Source organism: Neofelis nebulosa, chromosome 8, assembly GCF_028018385.1.
Source record: "Neofelis nebulosa isolate mNeoNeb1 chromosome 8, mNeoNeb1.pri, whole genome shotgun sequence".
NCBI classification, from domain to species: domain Eukaryota; kingdom Metazoa; phylum Chordata; class Mammalia; order Carnivora; family Felidae; genus Neofelis; species Neofelis nebulosa.
The window spans coordinates 58868199-58886710 of NC_080789.1; the positions used below are offsets into that span (position 1 = coordinate 58868199).

General features: G+C 43.5%; 1 protein-coding gene across 1 annotated transcript in view; it reads left to right on the forward strand.

The window, feature by feature from the left end:
• NEMP1 (nuclear envelope integral membrane protein 1) overlaps positions 1-18512 on the forward strand; it is a 31851-nt gene that overhangs the window by 156 nt on the left and 13183 nt on the right. Inside the window, exons 2-3 of the mRNA XM_058682211.1 lie at positions 41-568; positions 9518-9773. Of these exons, the coding sequence (XP_058538194.1) occupies positions 41-568; positions 9518-9773 (784 nt within the window). The remainder of the gene's footprint in view (positions 1-40; positions 569-9517; positions 9774-18512) is intronic.

Consider the following 18512-nt stretch of genomic DNA (forward strand, 5'->3'; position numbering starts at 1 on the left):
CGGCTGCGCTTGCCGCCTCTCCGCGCCGCCGCCCCCGCAGGACGCACGGGGAGCGAGGCCCGGCGCAGCGCTGGCTGCCGGGCGGGCGGAGGGCGTGGGCAGCGCCGGGGGCGGGGGCCGGGGGCGGGGGGCGGGCGCCCGGGCCTCCGGGCCGGCGGTGGAGACGCCGCGGCTGAACGACGGAGAGAGGCGGAGACTGGGGGAGGGGGCGTGGAGCAGGCGGCGGGGGCGGGGACTCGGGAGCGGCGGCGCCGAGCCGGGGACTGAGGTGACCGAGGCCGAGCTGTGGAGGGCGGGCTTGGGGACCCAGCGGGCGGGGCGAGGTCGCTCCGTGCCGCCCACGCCGGATGCACAGCCGGCCCTCTTCGCGCCCACGTACCCACGTGAGCGCCCAGCCGGCGACATTCCTACTCCCCCCACCACCCGCTCCTACCCCACAGAGCGGAGAGCCGAGTTTCACAACCACGCACGGGTACACAAAAACACGGAGAAGCGCACGAACGTGCACACGCGCCCCAACAACTACGCGGACGCCCGCTGCCCACACTCCGGCCTCGCGGTGCTGTACGTGTGACTGCTTGGAGTGAGCCGGGAAAAGTTGGCGGAGTCTCGGGGTGCGCGGCTCCTCTGGGGCGTGCATTCCCCTGTCCTAGAGTGTGCACTTAGGGCAGGTCTGTGAGCGTGGGGCTCTGCAGGAATTCCTTGGATATCCCAGCGCTCTTACCCTGCTGCAAAAGGAGTAATCTGAAGGGCCATTCTCGGAAACCCAAGCCTCCATTCCTGCCTCGAGTCTCTGCCGAAGTTTGGGGTACAGGAATGGGCGGGTTATGCTAGAAACTACCGCGAAGATCAGTCGCGTCGGGTTGTCAGAGCATAGGTCAAGCAGGGATGGGAGGGGTACCATCCTTCCTCTACTGGTCGCACTCTCTTTGCTGAGGATGGGGGATCTGCTGGGTATTCTGTGTGGCCAAAGCTGGGATAGGAAGAATATCGCTTCTGCGGACGTTCGAGAGAGCCTAATGGAAGATGGGCAGAAGGCCGGGAGCGTCCGACGTGGCTCCCTACGGAGGAGTAGGAGGGAGGAGCTCCTTCAAGGAGCCTAGCCCCCCTCCGCAACCCAGCCCCCCCCCCCCCCGTTTGTTTCTCCTAGCCCCATCTGGTTCTCATTACACTCCCGCCCACGGCTGGGAGGGCTGGAGTTGGGGCGGGGGGGGGGGGGCAGGCAGGGGCTCTGAAGGCCCGGTCCAGCAGCTCCAGACCCTGACAAAATGAAGGCTGGGTGGAAGGGAAGCGAGCGGACCGGGAGGAAGGTTCTCCCCGAAGTCTGAAACCTCAGTCCCGCCCCGTCATTCCGCACTTCTGAGTGGCTCGGGGACTGGCAGGGCGTGGGCGGCGGGGGCGGGGGCTGGTTCTACATTCCGGCTCGGTGAGGGGACCTTTCCATCTCCGGTGGGGACAGGAGAGGGGGAGGGCATCACTGGGTGGGATTTCGGTAGCTAACATTCTCCTCTCCTTCCCTTGAAGCCCCGAACACAGTGAAGGGGTTCATAGGAACGAGCAGAAATCCCCTTCCCAATCCTCAGTCCTGCAACTGGGGGGCGCGGCTAGACGGGCTCCCTCGGGGTACTCTCCCCGACCCCCTCCGAAATGTGTGGGCGCCCCCTCCCCCACTCTCCTCTGGTTATTTTGGAGCCTGGGCTGCCAGCCGCTGGCCCCGGGTTTCCACGTGCCTCCTCCCTCCCCCTGCCCACGCTCCCCGTGACGCACATCCTCCGCCCACACAGCCTCTGTTCCAGGCGCCCCCCTCACTCCCACCCGGGCCCCTTTGAGGCAGCGCTGAGCCCCCGGTCCGGAGACGCAGGCCCCGGGAAGAGGGCGGGGTAGGGAGTGAAGCCAGCAGGGGCAACCAACTGGGCTCCGGGCGATTGGGTCCCAGCGCGAAAGAGGACGAAGGAGGAGCCGATTCTATGGCCTCCACTCTTCGGACCTGGGGCGGGTATTCGGCCGGAGAGGGAGGAAGGGAGACCAATCCAGAGGCCTAGGCTTGCCCATTCCACTAGGAGAGTCGGAAGGGGTCTCTGGGTGCGAACCTGTGTGGTAGAGTGAAACTCCCGAGTGTTTGTATCATTGTTTTTCAGGGTTGTCGTGAGGTTCAAATGAGAGGATGTAAATGAAAACTCTGTAAAGTGCCAAGCAAATTTAAGACGTTATTGCCAGTTTGTGTCTATGTATCCTGAGATAATGTATTTATATGTTTCTTTACATCGACTTGTGTATCTGTGGCTCTGTCTCTATCTAGGTTTGTATGTGAGCCCCTATGTGTGGATTTAAAAATACATACATTTAAAAAATCATTGACTTGTGAAGCCCCGCCAGAGGCCCAGAGCGCCCCCGCAGCCGGAGCTGCTGAGATGTCTGTTCTTCGCTTCCCTCCCACTCCTGCCACCCCCAACTCTCCTCCTACTCCCTTCCGTTGAGAACTAGGAATTTCCAGCCTTTTGCAAATGGAGAGACAGAGACAAAGAGACTGAGACTATGAGAAGCTATAGAAAACAAAGATAAAAGATGGGGGGGGGGGGATGATAAAAAAAGGGTAGCACAACTACAAAAATCTTAATTTCTTCTCTTTTTCTCCGTGAGCCCCATTCTCCTCAATGTGTCTCGGGACCACTTCCGTACTTGACTCACCTGCTTCCCCTCTCCCCCACCTGAGTATTCTCAGAGGCACACAAAGAGCACGGCAACGGATCTTGCCATTTGATGGAGGATTAATATATTGTCTACACTGGTCCCTTCCAGGAAGGGAAACAGCATTCCGAGTCCCAATTTTCCAAGAACAGGGGAAACGATTGTGAAGAAAGTGGGTGGAAGAGGAGTGAGGAAATTGCTAACCAGAAGGATTGTCATTCCTGGGCACGTGTAGATTTTCATCTAGCAGACTAAACTGCTCACATTCCCCTCCGCTCCTTTTCTACCGGGCCAAATCCAGCTCATGCAGTGAGGACTGGCTCAAATGTCACTTTCCTGAACCCCCTCCAGGCAGAATTAATTCCTTGCATCCATCAGTGGCCTCGTGGCCCTTTGTACACATTTCAATTATAGTTGCTTGTCTCAGCCTCAGCCCAAGACTTCTCCAGGTTAGGTCTAGTATCTGGTGGGCCATCTGAAATGAATGTGTTGATGATGCTATTTCCCGGTCTGAACAATCTTGAAAAGGGCGATTGAGACATTTTACTCCCAAAGGGGTTGAACCTGGGCAAAACTGTTAGGTGGAGAGGTCTCCTTTCTTGAAGTTTCCAGTGAGTCTCCCAAGTCTGGCTCTTTGGCCTTCTAAAATGTCCACTGTTGTGGGCGTCTGGCTGGCTTAGTCAGTAGAGCATTCAATTCTTGAGGCAGGGGACATGAGTTTGAGGCCCACATTGGGCAGAGTTTACTTAAATCAAAAAATAAAAATAAAATGGCTAGTTTCTGGTAAATTAATTCATACCCAAATGTCCAGATGTGAAAGGTAGAAGGCTGCAATCCTTGCTAGTAACAGAAAAATATGAATATAAAATAATGATTCTTCTTTCCTCTTTGTAACATGTTACAATTAAATAGTCTAAAGAGTGTTGTCCTTCAGTTTGGTCATTTTAGAAGAGATGCTTCACCTCGCGAAGACAAATAATCCTAACCTCTGCCTTTAAGGAAGTAGGGATAGTGCAATAATAGGGGTACAAATAATGACAGAAATATAGGGGGCAAGTGGTGTTTTCTGTCTCTGGTAGAAGTAGGAAACTGGTTTAGACAGGCATCCAAAGGACGTGATGATGTAGCCTAGGATTTTGATGAATGAATAGATTTTCAGAAAAAAGGGACAGTCAAGTCAGGAGAGCAGAATGTAAACTTACACAGAAGTATGAAACATAATATGTTTCCAAAACTAGAAATTATTTGTTATTGCTGGATAGGCTGTGGTGGTGGTTAAAAACCAGCCCAGGGAGGTGTACGAGGCCATTTTATTAAGTGTATTATAGACTATCACTTTTCTATATAGTAAAAGACCAATTCAAAAAATATCAGTCTGGGGCACCTGGGTGGCTCAGTCAGTTAAGCATCCGACTTCGGCTCATGTCACCATCTCACAGTTGGTGGATTCGAACCCCGCATTGGACTCTGTGCTGACAGCTCAGAGCCTGGAGCCTGCTTCGGATTCTGTGTGTGTGTGTCTCTCTGCCCCTCCCCTGCTCGCACTCTGTCTCTCTCTCAAAAATAAATGAACATTAAAAAAAATTTTTTTTTTATAAAATTAAAAAAAATTTCAATCTAGTGGCACCTGGCTGGCTCAGTCAGTAGAGCATGCGACTCTTGATCTTGGGGTTGTGAGTGCAAGCCCCACGTTGGGTGTAGAGATTACTTAAAAAATAAAATCTTAAAAAAAATTCCAATCTATTGTCCCCTACTTTTATAAAATACTCTACATGTGAATTATTAGAAAAGGGAAATAAAATCTGTATTTTTATTAGATTCATTAAATACAAAAATTTTCTGTTGAATTGCTGGAAAAGTTTCTAAATGCTTACATTTAACTTTGAAATGCTTTCATTACAGATTGGTAACAAACTTTGAATAGCATTGTTGTAGTTAGTTTCTTTACATCTGTGTTTTAGATCATACTAAGAACCCTGGGCTTCATCACCTGAGATACTATGGAATCATAAAGACTTTATAACACGGGAGAGACATAGGCAGATCTGCATTTAAAAGTAGGATGGGGGGCGCCTGGGTGGCTCAGTCGGTTAAGCGTCCGACTTCGCTCAGGTCACGATCTCACGGTCCGTGAGTTCCAGCCCCGCGTCGGGCTCTGTGCTGACAGCTCAGAGCCTGGAGCCTGTTTCAGATTCTGTGTCTCCCTCTTTCTCTGACCCTCCCCTGTTCATGCTCTCTCTCTGTCTCTCTCTCTGTCTCTGTCTCAAAAATAAATAAACGTTAAAATTTAAAAAATAAAAAAATAAAAAATAAAAAAAAATAAAAGTAGGATGGGTGAAGGGTTTTAGGGCTGCAAAAACAGCAGGGAAACCAGCTTGGAGTAACCCAAAGTAGTCCGTGTGAGAGGTGGCAAGGTGCTAGATTACATGGCTGGCATGGGATGGAAAAGACACATTCACAATAAAGGAAGTAAACTAAGTAGGACTTGATGATTGGCGAAGGGGTTGAGGGGAAAGAGAAGTTTAGGGTAACTCTTGGACTTCTAGCTTGGGTGACTGAGTAGATGGAATGGAGTGTCTTCATGAAATATTTATTGTCTGCAATCCTCTTCCTAAATTTAAGAAATTATGAAAACCAAAACTCTTTCATAACTCATTTGATACCAAAACCTAATCTGACCTAAACTTATTTTGTGGCGGACCTCCTAAACTTACAGGTTATTTATAGTTTCATTTATCCCTCTTTCATTTATCCCAATATGAATATTTATGTCTCATTGCAGAAAAATTAATTTGTTTGATTACAGGGTGCTGTCCCAGGCCCCATTGGGATTGTTGCTTTATGTGTTCTATATGCACCATATTACCTTTCTAAAATCCAAAAATATTCTGAAGCACATTTACTATCCAGATTGTCCACCCCATTTACTCAACAGTCTTGGCCTGAGTTCTTTGGCTATTTGCATAAATCAGATCCACCTGCAGATAATGAATATTCATTGCATTGTGTGCTATAGCCTCTGAAGATGGTTTTTTTTTTTTTTTTAAGATTTTATTTTTAAGTAATCTCTACACCTAATGTGGGCTCAAATTTAAAACCCCAAGATCAAGAGTCGCATGGTCTACCAATTGAGCCAGGCTGGCACCCCCTGAAGATGATTCTTAAAGTGTTTTGAGCAGTGTCCTCGTGATTAAAATAAGACTAAAAGCTTCTTCAGTGACTACCTTGAAATGACAGAACTTATTTGGATGTTAATGTGTAATGTGTTTATGGACAGTAAAGTTTCATTATTGTATACCTCCTTTGCACATGTTTTTGTTTTTTTGATTTCTTTTTTTTTTTAAGTTTATTCACTTATTTTGAGAGGGGGAAAGGGACTGAGAGAGGGAGAGAGAGAATCCCAAATAGGTTCCACGCTGTCAGTGCAGGGCTTGACGAGAGGCTCAATCTCACAAACCGTGAGGTCATGACCTAAGCCAAAATCAAGAGTTCAGTGCCTAACTGACTGAGCCACCCAGGAGACCCCTCCTTTGCACATGTTAAAAGTTAGTGGTCAGTGATCTACTGGCATTAGTTCCCAAATCTGGAATTGGTTCCTTTGTTCTCTGGCCTTTATTCAAAACCAAAGAGTGAACTCTGCATGGTGGGAATTTGGGGCCTGGTAGAAGTGAGAGTGCGTGCGTGTGCACGTGTGTGTGTGCACGTATACCTTTGCACATGTGTGTGCAAGTTTATTTTTTAAAACTTTTGGATTTACAGAAAAATTGAGAAGATAGTATAGAGAGTTCCCATATATCCCACATCCAGTTTCCACTGTCATTGCCTTATATCAGTATGCTGCATTTGCCGCTATTAATGAACCAGTATTCATACATTATTGTTTAAAATTTTTTGATGTTTTTATTTTTGAGACAGAGAGAAAGCAGGAGCTGGGGAGGGGCAGAGAGAGACAGAGACAGGAACTGAAGAGGGCTCCGTGTTGACAGCAGAGAGCCTGACAGAGGGTTCAAACCCATGCATGAGCTGTGAGATCGTGACCTGAGCCGAAGTTGGACACTCAGTGGACTGAGCCACCCAGGCACCCCCATACATTATTATTAATTAAAAGTCTACAGTTTATTCAGATATTCTGAGTTTTCAACTAATTTTTTTTTTTTTTTTCTATTCCAGGATCCCATCCATGATACCATATTACATTTCGTTCTTGTCTCAGGCTCTTCTTGGCTGTTAGGCTCTTTCTTTGTTTTTGATGATCTTGGTAATTTTGAGGAGCATTAGTCAGGTATTTTGTAGTTTGCCCCTCTATTGAAATTTATTTAATGCTCTTTTAATGATTAGGTTAGTTTTATGGGTTTGGGGAGAGGAAAACCATAGACATAAAATGCCATTTTCATCACATGACATCAAGTATACATAGTATTGATGTGATTTATTACTGTTGATATTGACCTTTCCAGATCAGCCAAGGGAATGTGTGTGACACAGATACAGGACTACTATTGCAGCAGCAATAGCCTAGACTTTTCTTTTTGAGGATGCAATTTCTTGTTTTGCCCATAGCTGAGACCCATTTTGACTTTTTTTTTTAAATTTATTTATTTATTTCTGAGAGAGAGAGGGAGGGAGGGAGAGAGAGAATGGGGTAGGGGCAGAGAGAGAAGGGAGAGAGAGAATCCCAAGCAGGCTCTGCACTGTCAGCACAGAACCCAATGCAGGGCTCGAACTCATGAATTGTGAGATCATGACCCGAGCCAAAATCAAGAGTTGGACACTCAACCAACTGAGCCACCCAGGCATCCCGACCCATTTTGACTTTTTAAAAATACCTTGTTTGGGGACACATCTATATCTGTATCTATATCTATATCTATAGATAGGTATCTATATCTTGGTTTGAAAGCTTGAAACTTCCCCTGAAGTAACCTCCTTTCCTGAATTTCCTCTCCACTCACTGGACTCCATCATCTCTAGTGTTCCTACCCACCACTATCAGATTCTCTAAAAAAATTAATTGCTTCAATTTCTAGTAACATTAATTGAATACCTGTTTATGTGCCAGGCACTCTTCTAGGTCCTTACACTGTGTTAAATCATGTAATGGGAAGCAGCTTGATGCATAGAAAGAACTCAGTCTTTGGGTAAGACTTGGGTTGAAACCGCAGCCCAGCCCAAATAACTATGCAATCTTGGGCAGGTTCTTTGTATTAGCCTTGGCTTCTTCAATGGAGATATTTGTCTCACAAGACGCTGTAAGGAATAAAAAACTTTCCCTTAATCTTCACATTCATTTGACTTCCAACTGCCATGGGCGCCTAGCTGGCTTGGTCTAAAGAGCAGGCGACTCTAGATCTCAGGGTCCAGTTCGAGGCCTACGTTGAAGGTAGAGATTATTAAACAAACAGACAAACAACTTTTAAAAAAACCTCAAAAGCCTCTGCCTACATTTTATTTTATCTTATTTTATTTTTTAAAGTTTATTTATTTATTGGGGCGCCTGGGTGGCTCAGTGGGTTGAGCGTGTGACTTTGGCTCAAGTTGTGATCTCAGAGTTGGTGGGTTTGAGCCCGACATCAGGCTTTGCGCGGGCAGTATGGAGCCTGCTTTGGATTCTCTGTCTCCCTCTCTCCCTGTCTCTACCCCACTTGCGCACTCTCTCTCTCAAAAATAAATATTTTTATTTAATGTTAAAAATAAAAATTTTTTAAGGTTTATTTCTTTTTGGGGGTGTCTGGGTGGCTCAGTCAGTTGGGTGACTGACTTTGATTCAGGTCTTGATCTCCTGGTTCATGCGTTCGAGACCTGCATCAGGCTTTGCGCTGATAGCTCAGAGCATGGAGCCTGCTTCAGATTCTGTTTCCTTTTCTCTCTCTCTCTCTCTGCCCCACCCCTGCTTGTGTTCTCTCTCTCTCTCTGTCTCTCTCTCAGAAATAAAATAAAAATAAACATTAAAAAATTTTTTAAATAAAAAGTTTATTTATTTTCGTAATCTCTACACCCAATGTGGGGCTGAAACTCACCACCCAGAGATCGAGTCTCTTGCTTTTCCCTGTTTGGACTGAGCCAGCCAGGCACTTCCCCCCGCCCCCTCCGATTTTTAAGAGCTACATAAATGCCTACATTTTTAAGCGCTGGTGTTTATTCCCATAAAATACTGACAAACTTTTTTTTTTTTTTTTTTTGGTGACTTGTTTTAAATCACCTAGGACTTTGGAAGACACATTGTCTTACTTAAAAAAAAAAAATCGTCCGTCAGAACCCTACTTATAAAGCGTCTCAAGAGTAAGTTACCCATAACAAAAAGATCATGTAAAAAGGAAAGAAAGATGGGGTATCTAGGTGGCCCTAGTCAGTTAAGCTTCCGACTTCGGCTCTGGTCATGATCTCCCACGTTCGTGGGTTCCAGCCCCGTTCAGGCTTTGCGCGGACAGCACGGACCCTGGAGCCTGCTTCAAATTCTGTGTCTCCCTCCCTCTCTGCCCCTCCCCCATTGTGCTCTGTCTCTCTCTCTCCCAAAAGTAAATAAACATGAAAAAAAAAATTTTTTTAAAGGAAAGAAAGAGGACAGACAATTATGACAGTTTCGAGGTTAATATCAAATTTGGTAGAGGCCTCTCCCATTCTGATTTTCTATTGGTTAAACTTACCATCAATTGCACCAGTTGTAAATAAAGTGGAGACGGAAGCATGTTGTTAAGGGGTGGGATCTTCCTGTCGCCATTGCTAAGGTGAGGGTCCGTTTTCCAATAGGCTGAAAGCTGCTTTTCCCGCCCTCTCGCAGCAGTTGCTAAGAGGCGGGATTATGGAGTCCGTAAAGGACTGAGTGCTCGAGGCTCCGCCCATCCTATTGGATGGTAGGGGGCAGGTCTTGAAGTGGATAGGCTGCTGGCCCTGCCTGTTCCGGCTAGTTGCTGGGGAGAGGCACGTGAAGAGGAGGCGGCGTGAGGCGACCACGGCGGGAGGAATGAAAGTGGCGGTCTCACCGGCAGTTGGTGCCGGGCCGGGGGGCTGGAAGGCTGGGGGCAATGGGGGCGGTGGGGCAGTGCGGCTGCTCCTGGTCCTCTCCGGCTGCTTGGCCTGCGGCTCAGGTACCGCCGGGGGCAGCAGCTGTCATGGGGGCGGGTGCTGAGGGGATTATATTTAGAAAAGTGGGGAGTGTCCCCAGGGTGCGGACCGTTATTCTGCAGTGGGGCGCGGGCGTGGTGCCGGGGAAGCAGCTTCGTCTGCAGTGAGGGGTTAGGGCCCTGGGGAGGCCTGGGAGAGCTACCCAGAGTGGGGAGGAGTCTGGAGTCTTTTGGCAGAGACAGGAAGGGAGGCCTGGGCAGGGTGAGAAGCGGTCCTGGGGGCTGCGTCGCGCTGAACAGGCCTCGATTTTCCTGATGAAAAGTCAGGGGCCCCGAGTACCATTCCTGGTAGGCTGAGCTGCCACTGGAAAGGGGGCATCCCATTCATTCAGCAAATTAGCAACACCTTCTGAGCGTGTGCTCTGTCAGGGCACGGGTTGCTGAATGGATCATTTTCATTCAGTGAAATGGAGTGATTTCTGTGTAATGTCTTATGTCCTTGTAAGATCTGGCCCCTACCGGCCTTATAGCAAGGACCTGGAGCCGTTAAACTCGCGTTTCCAAAAAGTAAAAAGATACAAATACCATTCACCATCAGATATGTTTCTTTTGGAGACTTGTTCACTTTTGAAGCAAACATTGATATCTACCTATTGCTGGATAATTGGCTTTGGACTCAAATGAAACTGTTTCCCTTTTCCCGCTGTAACTCATAAAACCTAGACTGTTTCTAAAAAACCTCCTTCTACCCTTATCAAATGCATAACAGAAAAATAAGTGAGGTTTCCAAGTTCTGCTGGAGACCGTTGAAACTCACAGGGTTAAGGATAATCATATCTTGTAAACACATTATGCTCTCACCTCTCCCTTCCTTTGCTGCCTATCTCATGCTGTCACTTACAATTATCCTTAGCTGCAGTTTTAAGATTGTCTCAGGATCCGTTGACGTAGTGCCAAATTGTAACGTCCTCCTGAAATGTTTTTTTGGGGGGAGACGGTAGGTATCCAGGAAGGTACTTTTCCAGAGCAGGGAACCAGAGTAACATTACTACTACTACTACTACTACTTATCATTATTATTATCATTATTTTAAGTTTTAAGAGTGTAGTGGGTTTTTTAAAATGTTTACTACTTGTGAGAGAGAGAGAGTGAGCAGGAGAGGGGGACAGAAGATTTGACAGGGCTCTGCTCTGACAGCTCATGAGCTGTGAGATCGTGACCTGAGCCCAAGTCTGACACTCAACCGACTGAGCCACCCAGGTGCCCTGAAGCTACCTGTGATCTGAATGAACTTGGGTCAGATGGTTAACCTCTAAAATGGGGTTGTGGACTGTGGCTATGAAAGAGAAAATATATGAAAAAAATGTTCCTACCTAGTCAGCACTCAAACAGCAGACACTTTTTCCTTAATGAGAGGAACAGGGGCTTCTTAGCTTCGAGAAGGGTGAACTTGGGATGATATTCTGTGTGGCCTGGTAGATCATGTGTGTGACAGCTACAAAGAGACAATCATGTTATAGAGAAGAACTTTCTAAAAGCCAGAGGCGGGGTGCCTGGGTGGCTCAGTCGGTTAAGCGGCCGACTTCGGCTCAGGTCATGATCTCGCGGTCCGTGAGCTCGAGCCCTGCGTCCGGCTCTGTGCTGACAGCTCGGAGCCTGGAGCCTGTTTCAGATTCCGTGTCTCCCTCTCTCTGACCCTCCCTCGTTCATGCTGTGTCTCTCTCTGTCTCAAAAATAAATAAACGTTAAGAAAAAATAAATAAAAGCCAGAAGCACCTAAAAATAAAATACAGTACTTCAAAAGGTAAGAAGTTTTTTCTCATTGGAAGTGTTTGATTAAAAAAATGTCAGTTAATTTTAGACTATTTGGCAAGAGCAATTAAGTATAAAGAAGTAGAAAAAAACCTTCACTGTTTATTCCATTCAGAGGCAATCCATTTTAGCAGACTTTCTCCTGGTCTTTTTCCACATTTTTTTTTTTTTTAATAAAACTTTGGAGGCGCCTGGCTGGCTCATTCCGTAGAGCATGTGACTCTTGATCTCAGGGTTGTGAGTTTGAGCCCCATGTTGGGTGTAGAGATTATTTAAAATCTTTTTAAAAGTTTTTTTGAATTGATAATATATTCATACACCTGTCAACAATCCAGTTCTTTTTCCTGGATCCAACTAGTTATTACTAGAGATAGTTTTTGGTTTTAAAAAATTTTTTTAATGTTTATTTATTTTTGACAGAGAGAGAGAGAGAGAGAGACAGAGCATGAGTGGGGGAGGGGCAGAGAGAGAGGGAGACACAGAATCCGAAGCAGGCACCAGGCTCCGAGCCGTCAGCACAGAGCCCGATGCGAGGCTCGAACTCACAGACCTCAAGATCACGACCTGAGCCAAAGTTGGAAGCTCAACCGACTGAGCCGCCCAGGCGCCCCTAGAGATAGTTTTCTTAATTGATTTTGTAGCATAAACATTTTTTATACCATTTAAAATTCGTCATAATTATTTTTATTTGTATTCTACTCTTTGGACAGATCATTCACTTAATGTTTTTGAACTAAACATTTGGTTGGATATTTGTGGTGTTTCTACTTTTTCATTGTTGTAGATAACACTTTGTGAACATTTTTGCATATAAATTTTTTACTGATTATATTTTTAGGATAGATTCTCAGATTTATTAGATCAAATGCTAAAACATATTTAAGGCCCTTGAAACATCTTGCTGAAATATTTTCCTGAAAAGGTGTGCTGGTTTACACCACTAGCAACATTATTTGCTTATGACCCATATGCTTGCCAGCTTTGGATATTCTAGACTATAACATCTTTGTTAATTTGATAGATCAAAAGTAGTGTCGGGGCACCTGGGTGACTCAGTTGGTTGAGCATCTGATTTAGTGTCCGCTCTTGATTTCGGCTAAGTCTTGATCTCACGATTCCTGAGATCAAGCCCTGCATCAGGCTCTGTGCTGGGGCATGGAGCCTGCTTGAGATTCTCTTACCCTTTCTCTCTGTCCCTCCTCCCTTCAAAATAAGTAAATAAACATTAAAATAAAAAAGTAGTCATGCCCCAGAAAAAGACAAAATATTAATAAAAGAAAGTAGTGTCTTAATTTAGTTTGCATTTCTTTTTTTTTTTTTTAAGTTTATTTATTTATTTTGAGAGAGAGAGAGGATGCATGGGAGGGGCAGGAGAGGGAGAGGGAGAGAGGGAATCCCAAGCAGGCTCTGTACCATCAGTGGGGAGCCCCACGCAGTACTTGAACCCAGGAACCCTGAGATCATGACCTGAGCTGAAATCAAGAATAAGACACTTTACCGACTGAGCCACCCAGGTGCCCCAGGAATATATATATTTTTATAATCTATTTACTTGTTGAAAATTTTTCTTTAATTTGCTTGCTTTTACTTTTTTTATTGAAGTATAGCTGTCATACAATGTTATATTAGTTTCAAGAATACAACATAGAAGGGCACCTGGGTGGCTCAGTTGGTTAAACATCTGATTCTTGATTTTGGCTTAGGTCATGATCTCAGGGTTCGTGAGTTCAAGCTGTGCATCAGGCTCTGTGCTACAGAGTGGAGTCTGCTTGGGATTTCCCTCTCCCTCTCTCTGCACCTTCACAGCTTGCTCTCTCTCAAAAAAAATACATGAATAAACATTAGAAAAATACAACATAGTGATTTGGCAAATCTGTACATTACACAATGTTCACCACAATAAATGTAGGTCCCTTTTACCTTTTTATTTATTTATTTATTTATTTATTTTTAAATTTTTTTTTCAACGTTTATTTTATTTTTTGGGACAGAGAGAGACAGAGCATGAACGGGGGAGGGACAGAGAGAGAGGGAGACACAGAATTGGAAACAGGCTCCAGGCTCTGAGCCATCAGCCCAGAGCCTGACGCGGGGCTCGAACTCACGGACCGTGAGATCGTGACCTGGCTGAAGTCGGACGCTTAACCAACTGCGCCACCCAGGCGCCCCCCCTTTTACCTTTTTAAATAGATTTGTATTTTTATGTAGTCACTTGATTTTATTCCTCAGACTTATTTCCATTGCATTTATGCTTAAAGAGTCCTCCAAAACTGAACTTACATCATTTTTATGGTATATTTTAAATTTTTTTATTTTACTTTTTAATCTATAATTAATGTCAGCATTTGGTATAAGGTGAGGTGAGAATCTAGATAGATTTTATTTTCCAAATAACCAGTTGTCCCAACATCCCACTGAATGATTCTTCCTAAGTGCACTGTTTAAGATGCTTGTTTTCAGTAAGGCTTTAAGTACAACTAAGTTATCTCTTGAAAGAAATGAACAGAGGCTATTTAAGAAATTGTTTTTCATGACTTTTTCGGGTCTATTCCAGTCCTCACATATTATGAATCATTTTCACTGATTCTGCCTATGGATGTTAAGTGATCAGTGCTGTTGATTAAAGTTTGTAATGATTGTAAGAAAGTATGAAGTTATTAACCTTTGAATACCTGCTTTATGGGTAAATGCAATAAGCAACTAATGATTCACTACTTTCCATGAAGGCATTTTCCAAAATCTTTGGGCTCAAAGGCATTTTCCTGAATGTTTAGTTCATTCTACTTTTTAACATTCTGGCTAACTTACTTTAGGGGGGAGGGAGAAAGGTGGTGTATATCCTTTTGCTACAGGAAGCACAAAATTTTAAATGCGCATTCTGACAACTTACATATGTGTAAGGTCGTTTGGTTTAGTTTTGTGTTGCTAACAGTTTAAGCTACAGTTGGAGTAGTGGTTGTTCCACAAATTATCCCTTTTGGCTGAATTGGTGTAGTTCACCTCTCAATGAGTTTACAGAGATGTGGCTGGCCAAGGTGCTGATTTCCATAGGAGGTTGCTATTAAAGACATTTATTTATTTATTTATTTATTTATTTATTTATTTATTTATTTAAAATCCTTTCCCTTGAGTGTTATGTAACTTGGGAAAAGGAAGAACTAGATTTTAAAAGATGTTGCTTGTTATAAAACCATTTTATTTCTTTAGGAAAATGGCATCAGAGAATTTTAAAATTAGTTTCAAAACAATAATGCCTTTTCTTGGCATTAAGTTTTTCAAATGCCCTCTGCTGTTTACATTATTTGTATCTTACTATCTTCTTGAAAATAATAGTGGGCCTAAAAAGGTATAGTGGTGGGGCACCTGGGTGGCTCAGTTGGTTAAGGGTCCGACTTCGGCTCAGGTCATGATCTCATGGTCCGTGGGTTCTAGCCCCTTGTCGGGCTCTGTGCTGACAGCTCAGAGCATAGAGCGTGCTTTGAATTCTGTGTCTCCCTCTGTCTCTGCCCCTCCCCCACTCACGCTCTGTCTCTCAAAAAATGAATGCACATTAAAAAAAAATTTTTTTTTGTTAAAAAAATAAAAAGGTGTAGTGTTCTATTACTTGGTGCTGTGGGAGAGAAGGGGTTAACAAGTGTGACTCTTGTTTTTGTTTTTTATTGGACAGGTACATGTTTCTACTTCAGGCTTTGTACATAGACTGGATATTCTTTTAAGGAAGTGATTGGTTCTTGTTCAACAACTTTTTTTTTTAATGCTGCCCAATGTTTTTGCATACCTCAATGAATTTCTCAATACAGTAGTTTTAGCATTCACATAACCTTACTCACTTATACTCTCCAGAAGAAAGTAAACTTTTTTTTTAAGTTTAATGTATTTATATAATCTCTACACCCAACATGGGGCTCAAACTCACAACCCCAAGATCAGGAGTGCATGCTCTTCTGACTGAGCCAGCTAGACTCTGCAAGAAAATAAACCATATTTGTGAGTGGATATTCTTTCAGTACATTTGTGTGCTTGCTAGTGAGACAGATGTCAACAGGATTTTGAAAAGCTTTCACTTTATGAAAGATAGGCTAGGAGGAAATCCCAATTACTACTGGATTAAACCATAGTGAGAAGCTGATAGATGGGGGTTCAGGGCATGCTACCCCAAGATGTAGCATCTTGGCATATTATGTATTTTAAGCTGAGGGAGTTTAAGAAAACAACAGGAGCAGGAAGGTCTCTTTGACCTCCCCATCTTACCCTTCTCTGAAACAGACCATAAAGTCTTGTGAGAGTTGCCTTCCCTCCCTCCCTCCCTATACCTTGAGGAATTTAAGACAAAGGGACATTGAGAGGAATCTAAGCAAACAGGCCTTGCTTGCTCTGTTTCCCCCTAGTTTACTACAATTGCCACATACTCTTTACCCTATCATATTCCTTCACAGCTGTCCACTCTTCCTCAAACATAGCATAAAAGTACGTAGCTCTGTTTCTTTGGGTCTTCATTTCCTTATGAAGGCTTTCGTGTCACGTAAATTTATTAAATGTGTATGCTTTTCTGTTGTTAGTCTATCTTTGTCAGTTTAAAATTTCAGACTAATCCAGGGACCCTAAGAGGATCAAGGAAAAATTTTTCCTCCCTTACAATATTAAGAGTGAATTTTTTAAAAAATTGAGATGTTATTCATGTATAATAAAATTCACCCTTTCAGTGGATTTTAGTATATTCACAAGGTCGTGCATCCATCATCACTGAATTCTGGAATTACCAGAATATTTTCATCACTCCAAAATGGAACCCCATACATCTTAGCAGTCACTCCCCATTCACTTTTCCCAGATCCTGGCAACCACTAACATCTACTTTCTGTCTCTGTGGATTTGCCTGTTCTGGACATTTCATACAAGTGGAATCATTTGATATATGCTCTTTTTGGTCTGGCTTCTTTCCTTCAGAATAATGTTTTCAGGGTTCATCCATCTTGTAGTATGTATCAGTACTCCCTTTTATGGTTGAATAATATTACACTTATAGGTGGATCTATCACATTTTGTTTTATCCATCAGTTCATAAGTTGATGGACATTTGTTTGTTTTCACTTTTTAGTTATTATGGATATGAGTTTTTGAGTGAACATATGTTTTCAGTTTTCTTGGGTATATACATAGGAGTGGAATTGCTGGATCATAGAGTAACTCTATGTTTAACTTTTTGAGAAACTGCCAAACTGTTTTCCAAAATGCACCATTTTACATTCCCAGCAACAATGTTTGAGTGTTCTTGTTTCTCACATCCTGGCCAACCCTCCTTACTGTCTTCTTTTTGATTTTAGCCTTCCTAATGAGTATAAAGTGATATTTCATTGTGGTTTTGATTTGTATTTCCCTGATGGCTAATGGTGTTGAGTGTCTTTTCATATGCTTATTGGCCATTTTTATATCTTTGGAGAAATGTCTGTTCAGATCCTTTGCCCATTTTTACAATTGGGTTATTTCTCTTTTTCTTGTTGAGTTGTAGTTCTTTATATATTATGGGTAGTAGACCTTTGTCAGATATGTGATTTGCAAATATTTTCTCCCATTTTGTGCGTTAATCTGTTTACTTTCTTGATAAGGTGCTTTGAAATACAAAAGTTTTAAATTTTTATGCACTCTGATTCATCTGTTTTTTCTTTGGTTGCTTATGCTTTCATGTCGTATCTAAGAAACCATTGCCTAGCATGGTCATGAAGATCCACCCCTGAGTTTTCTTCTAAGTGTTTTATAGTTTTTGTTCTTATGTTTAGGTTTAAGAAGAAATTTAACTTCAAAATTGGTCTTAGCTTCACCCTAAAACCATTTTGGACTGGCAGGCATCATTGCCTTTTTTTGTGTGTGTAACTTTGCTTTCTTAAAGTTTTGTTTTGTTTTTTAGTTTATTTAAATCTATCCATCTTTGTACCTAGACCAGAGTGATAACCGCATTTCCACTTAGAGTAGCACTTGATAAGTTGGTAAGTACAATATAGAACCCAAGGAAAAAGTTATTTAACTGTTTTGTGGTAAAGAAGGTAGCTGGTACAAACTTGGGTGGGAAGATATGAGAAAGTGGTCACTTTTAAGCCTTGAATTGGCTGAGATTGAATACAAACTTCTGAATGGAGAATCTTCTGTCTTGGCTGAATGAAAGGGACTGCATATGTTAATTGACTGCTCTTAAAACTTGAAACAAAACAGTTGGAAAAAACGATTTTGTGATCTTTTAGCATCTTCTTAAAGTACTATATATACAAAAACATTGTCAAGTCTGTTTATCCTATTCAGGAGAAAGATAGAGAAAATAAGTAGATGGGGTTACTTTAGCTCTGCCTTTATAAGGGAAGCAGGACCTGGGTGTGAATGTCAGTTAAGCTATTCACTGGTTGTATGACTGGACAAATTACTTAATCCTTCTAAGCATCAGTTTTCTATTTGTGAAATAGCGATTATGAGAGTGCTTGACACATAGCATCGTTGGAGAGTTAAATGATAGCATACTATCTTAATAAACACTTAATAGTAGTTTCTATTACTGCTTTTTCTGGGTTAGTTGCTATTTATAACATTTAAATGATTAAATTTAATGGAAATAAGACTGCCTTGTTTCTCCTCTTGTTTCAGTTTTCTCTTTTTTTTATTAATTTTTTTAATGTTTATTTTTGAGAGAGAGAGAGAGAGAGCACGCGCGCGTGCGCACAAGTGGGGGAGGGGCAGAGAGAGAGAGAGAGAGAGAGAGAGAGAGAGAGACACAGAATCCAAAGCAGGCTCCAGGCTTCGAGCTGTCAGCACAGAACCTGACATGGGACTCCAACCCATGAACTTTGAGATCATGACCTGAGCCGAAGTCAGCCACCCAACCAATTGAGTCACCCAGGCACCCCTCTTTCAGTTTTTCTTGTTTCTCAGTCACTGACATTTTAAGCCTAGCTTTAAAAAAGTGG